Source organism: Bison bison, unplaced genomic scaffold (assembly GCF_000754665.1).
Source record: "Bison bison bison isolate TAMUID 2011002044 unplaced genomic scaffold, Bison_UMD1.0 scf7180017864377, whole genome shotgun sequence".
NCBI classification, from domain to species: domain Eukaryota; kingdom Metazoa; phylum Chordata; class Mammalia; order Artiodactyla; family Bovidae; genus Bison; species Bison bison.
In genome coordinates, this window is record NW_011494949.1 from 213,506 (window position 1) to 217,700 (window position 4,195).

The 4,195-nt window shown below is 53.6% G+C and overlaps 1 protein-coding gene across 1 annotated transcript in view; it reads left to right on the forward strand.

Annotated features, from left to right (window-relative positions):
• Positions 1-1,235, forward strand: part of CEP72 (centrosomal protein 72kDa) — a 42,699-nt gene extending 41,464 nt beyond the window's left edge. The window contains exon 18 of the mRNA XM_010857127.1: positions 817-1,235. Within this exon, the coding sequence (XP_010855429.1) occupies positions 817-1,004 (188 nt within the window). The 3' untranslated portion in view covers positions 1,005-1,235. The remainder of the gene's footprint in view (positions 1-816) is intronic.
• The last annotated feature ends 2,960 nt before the right edge of the window (positions 1,236-4,195 follow it).

Consider the following 4,195-nt stretch of genomic DNA (forward strand, 5'->3'; position numbering starts at 1 on the left):
GCCCGCGGCCCTCCCCGCAGCCTCCGGGGCGGGGCCTGGTAGCCTGCACACAGCCCCTGGTGTGGTTCTCGACTGTTCTCTGGGAAAGTGGAGATGCCACCCCACTCCCTGGCCCAGTTTTTGTGAAGAGACCTGTGGGGAGAGTGGGTGGTGTCTGGAGAGGGGACCCCGGCCGGGGGGTAAAACGGGCGGCGCCCTCCCCCGTCCTCTGCTCCCTTGCCCCTCCCCACTGTCGGGCTGAGGTCTCCGTAGCTCCCCTGCGGCCAGTGGAGCCAGGCCGTGACCCTGTGGGGGTGGAGGGCCACGGCCCCGTGCCCACCCAGCCCCTGACCCAGAGGGGAGGGCCAGGCAGGTCCTGGCCAACGGGGCACCACAGCCCTCTGCTGTCCTAGCAGACGGGGTTTGTCCCTGGGGGCAGCTCTGTGGAGAACACGGCCCTGTGCCATCAGTTCCTCGTGGTGCCATGAAGGCCCTCAGTCAGCGTTGGGCGGGGGTCGGCAGTGTCCAGCCCCACCCTCCTCCTGAGACCCCTCCAGAGTTAAAGATGGCCCCAATGACCCAGAATCAGGACTTCGAGTTTACTGTGTCCACATCAGAATTGTGTTTGACCAGGAATTAGAAGTGTCTCTGTCTTTGAGCCTTTTTTAGAAATGGAACAGAGTTGTCAGTGTTGAGGGCCCTCCCTACCCCTTCAGCTCACAGGCCAGTGGGGCACCCGCCAGCCCCGGGCCAAGGAGACCCGCCCGGGGGGGGCACTGGGCAGCAGCAGGGGAGGCAGGGCCACGAGGGGGCCGGGTGGCTCCGGGCTGAGCGCTGTCCCCGCCCCCAGCTCCCTGGTCAGCACCAACGAGCGCCTGCTGCAGGAGCTGGACCAGGTGCGGGCGCAGCACCAGGCGGAGGTGGAGCAGCTGCACTGGAGCTACAAGGAGCTCAAGAAGACCCTGGCACTGTTCCCTGGCAGCCCCCGAGACGCGCGGCCCGCCTCCCCGCCGCGTGCCCTGTGAGCCCCTCTCTGCTGTCTTCAGGGCCCGAAACGTCCTAAAAAGACAGGTTCATCCACACCCTTCACGTGTCAATCAGTCAGATGTCTCCTTTTTCATCAACTGTCTTGAGGTAAAGAGAATGTTGCATTTTTCTGCCTAACGTGCAAGAAAGCAGCTCTTTAGGGTGATTAAAGAAAATAATTTATGGTGTAACAGGCAACCTTATTTAATAAACACGTTCTAGAAAGTGGCTCTAATTGTAACTGAGTTTCACAATGAATTCTGTTATGAAATAAGCTGTGCTCCACGGTTGATGAGCAGGAACTGTCAGAACCAAGACTGAATACAAGGAGCCCTTAGGGCTGTGGAGACTGTTGTCTGCAGAGCTGACGTCCATGGGGGAATGCCTGCCCGAGCGCCAGCTCTTGTTTGTAGGGCGTTTCTGAGAATTACGTTCTAGCAGAGCACAGAGCTAGATTTTGAGTTTGGAAACGTATCTCATGGGACTCTTGCTGTCTTTGGTGAAATGACGTGATCTGCTGAAAGAGCCTGTGGTAGATTTTGGGGCAGAGCTGCAGGTGGAGATGGGGGCTGTGTGGGTCCCGGGCGGGGGCATCACCCCTTCAGGTCATGATTTGTTTCTGTAACTTTGTGGGGAAGTTGGGGGAGGGGGTCATCAGATTTTTTTTTTAATTTAAAGATTTTTGCATTAATCCATTTTAAGCCTGTAGGAAATTATCACCGTGCTGTTTGTTTCTGGTTTGGATTTTGTTCATCTTCTTGGAAACCTGAGTTTGTATTTCTCATCAAATGTGGGAAAGTTTTGGCGACCATTTCCTGGTGTTTCTCACCTGACCCAGCCTCTGCCTGCCTTCCTGGGACTCCATGCCGCTGCCTCAAACCCTGGGCCCAGCCCCCACTTCCCTGCACTCAGGTCATCTCCTCCTCGGTTCTCAGCCTCTCCTGTCCTGGCGCAGCTCACTGCCCTCTACTTCACCTGTCTGATGTGCTGTGTGGGCTTGTAGAGTGAATTTTTAATTTCAGAGATTGTATATTTCTTAGTTCTAAAATTCCATTTGGTGGTCTTTTATAAAAAGGAAAGAAGCCTTTCTTGTAAAGGTTTTATTTCCCATATGTTCACGTTTCATGTGAGTCTTCTGAACAGCCTTAGTGCAGGTCCAGGGAAACTGTGGTGCTGAGGCAGCTAACACACCTGCCAGCGGGTCTGGGGGCACTGCCGGCCCTGCTCCCACTGGCAGCTTCCCGAGCCTGCCTCCCTGCCAGAGCCCCGCACCCCTGCGCCCCGCCTCAGTCCCAGAGCCCGCACCCCTGCGCCCCACCTCCCTCCCAGAGTCCGCACCCCTGCACCCGCCTCCCTCCCAGAGCCCGCACCCTGCTCCCCACCTCCGCCCTGTCCCTGGGCGAGCACCTGGGTTTCCAGAGGGCCTCTTCAAGCCTTCTGTTTTCTTACAGGAGGGTCTGTTTCCTACTTATTTGTAGGAGTTATTTATAATTCTGGATACTAGTACTTTGTGGAATATGTTTGCAAATAGCTCTTTCTAGTCTTTTCACATTTTAATGGTGTCTTTTGAGGAAGAGAAAATTGAATAGGAGGCAATTAATGACATTATCAGTCTTTTCCATGATGATTTTTGTTTGTGGTTATCGTAACACATTGCGTGGATCTTTTAAAAGAGTACACAGCTCTGTCTGTTTTGAGTTCTGGACACATGTTCCCCCGGAGCCGACTGCGTGCATGTGTGCGGGTTAGCAGCCCAGCTCCAGGGTCCCTCCACATAGGTCCAGTTGCCCAGCGTCATCACTCGCATGGCCGCTCGGTCAGAGTAGTTTCTGTGTCTGCTTCCCACACTGTCCTGTCCATCCCTGAGCAGCGCCACAGCCACAGGTCAGGGCTTCCCGTCCGCTCTCAGGACATTTGTGCTACTTGTGACCCTTTGAATTTCATGAACTTTAGAATCAGCTGGTTCAGTTGGGGTTTTGTCTGAGACTGCCTTGTCACAGGTAAGATTGGGTCTTAGAGGCCATGAGTCTAGGGTCTGTGTCCACTGACCAGGTCTCCTCTAATTACAGTTCTGTACTTTTCTCGGTGGGGGTCTTATCTACCTCTTGTTTATTCCTAGGTTTTTCTTATTTTGTGATGCCATATCTAAAAGATATATTTTTAAAATGTGTTTGTTTCATTATATGGAAATATAATTGATTTTTTGGTATATTAATTTTATACTCAGCAGTCTTGTTAGATTCTTACCAATTTTCCTGTAGGTGTATGACCTTCCTAGGACAGTTGTAGCTCCGTGAGAAATGGCTCTTCTCTGTTCCATGCTGTCACTCTGGGTTTTACTGTATGCGTTCGTTTTGGTCTTTCTCCGAGTTTTGCCTTTCCATGCCGGCGGGCTCACCTGGTGCAGTGTGGATTATGTGTGGCCGTAGAGGGCGCCTGTCTTGATACAGAATCAAGGGGGGCTTTCACCATTTCTCTGACAAATTTGAAATAGATTTTTTGACCTTGCTCCTTCTGTTGTTGGTTTGCTAAGAATTTGTCATCGTGAATGGATGAATTTTATTAATAAGACACTCTTCTCACGCTTTGGGATGATCATACGATTTTTCTCCCTTGTCCTATAAACCTTTCCTTACACGCGTGCTGCTGCCTGTGCCCCCAGCCAGTGACCGAGCGGCCCCAGCAGGGCCGGGGGCTCCTCCGGTCCCTGACCGAGACCCTGGCGAGCCTGGCCGTGGGCAGGGGCCCCGCTCGCTCCTGCATCCTCCCGAGCTGGGCTGTGCCGCGGCCCACTCTGATGCGTTTCAGTCGCTTTATCAGCCGATGTAATTGATAGGTTTTAGTTTGAATCGTGTCTCATTCTGCGCTGCTGCTGCTTCTCGTGTGATCTTTCCTCTCTGGTGTTGCTGTTTTTGGATAGTTTTCTGTCGTTCACATTTCCACCTCTGCAAGTGTGGACGCTGTGTGCCCTGTTCCCGGCGTGGGGGGCATCACAGCATGCTCATATGTTTGATCAGCATGGCTGACGCCACACACGAGCTCTGAGCATGTGGCTCCCTGGGGCTCCCTCCAGCTCACACAGCGCTCGAGCCTCAGTGACGTCTTCTGTGTAACCAGGCACGGTCGCTGTTTGTGGTTATTTACCGTTCACTCTTCACCCCACTTCCCCCTTTAGGGCTCAGACTTGCCT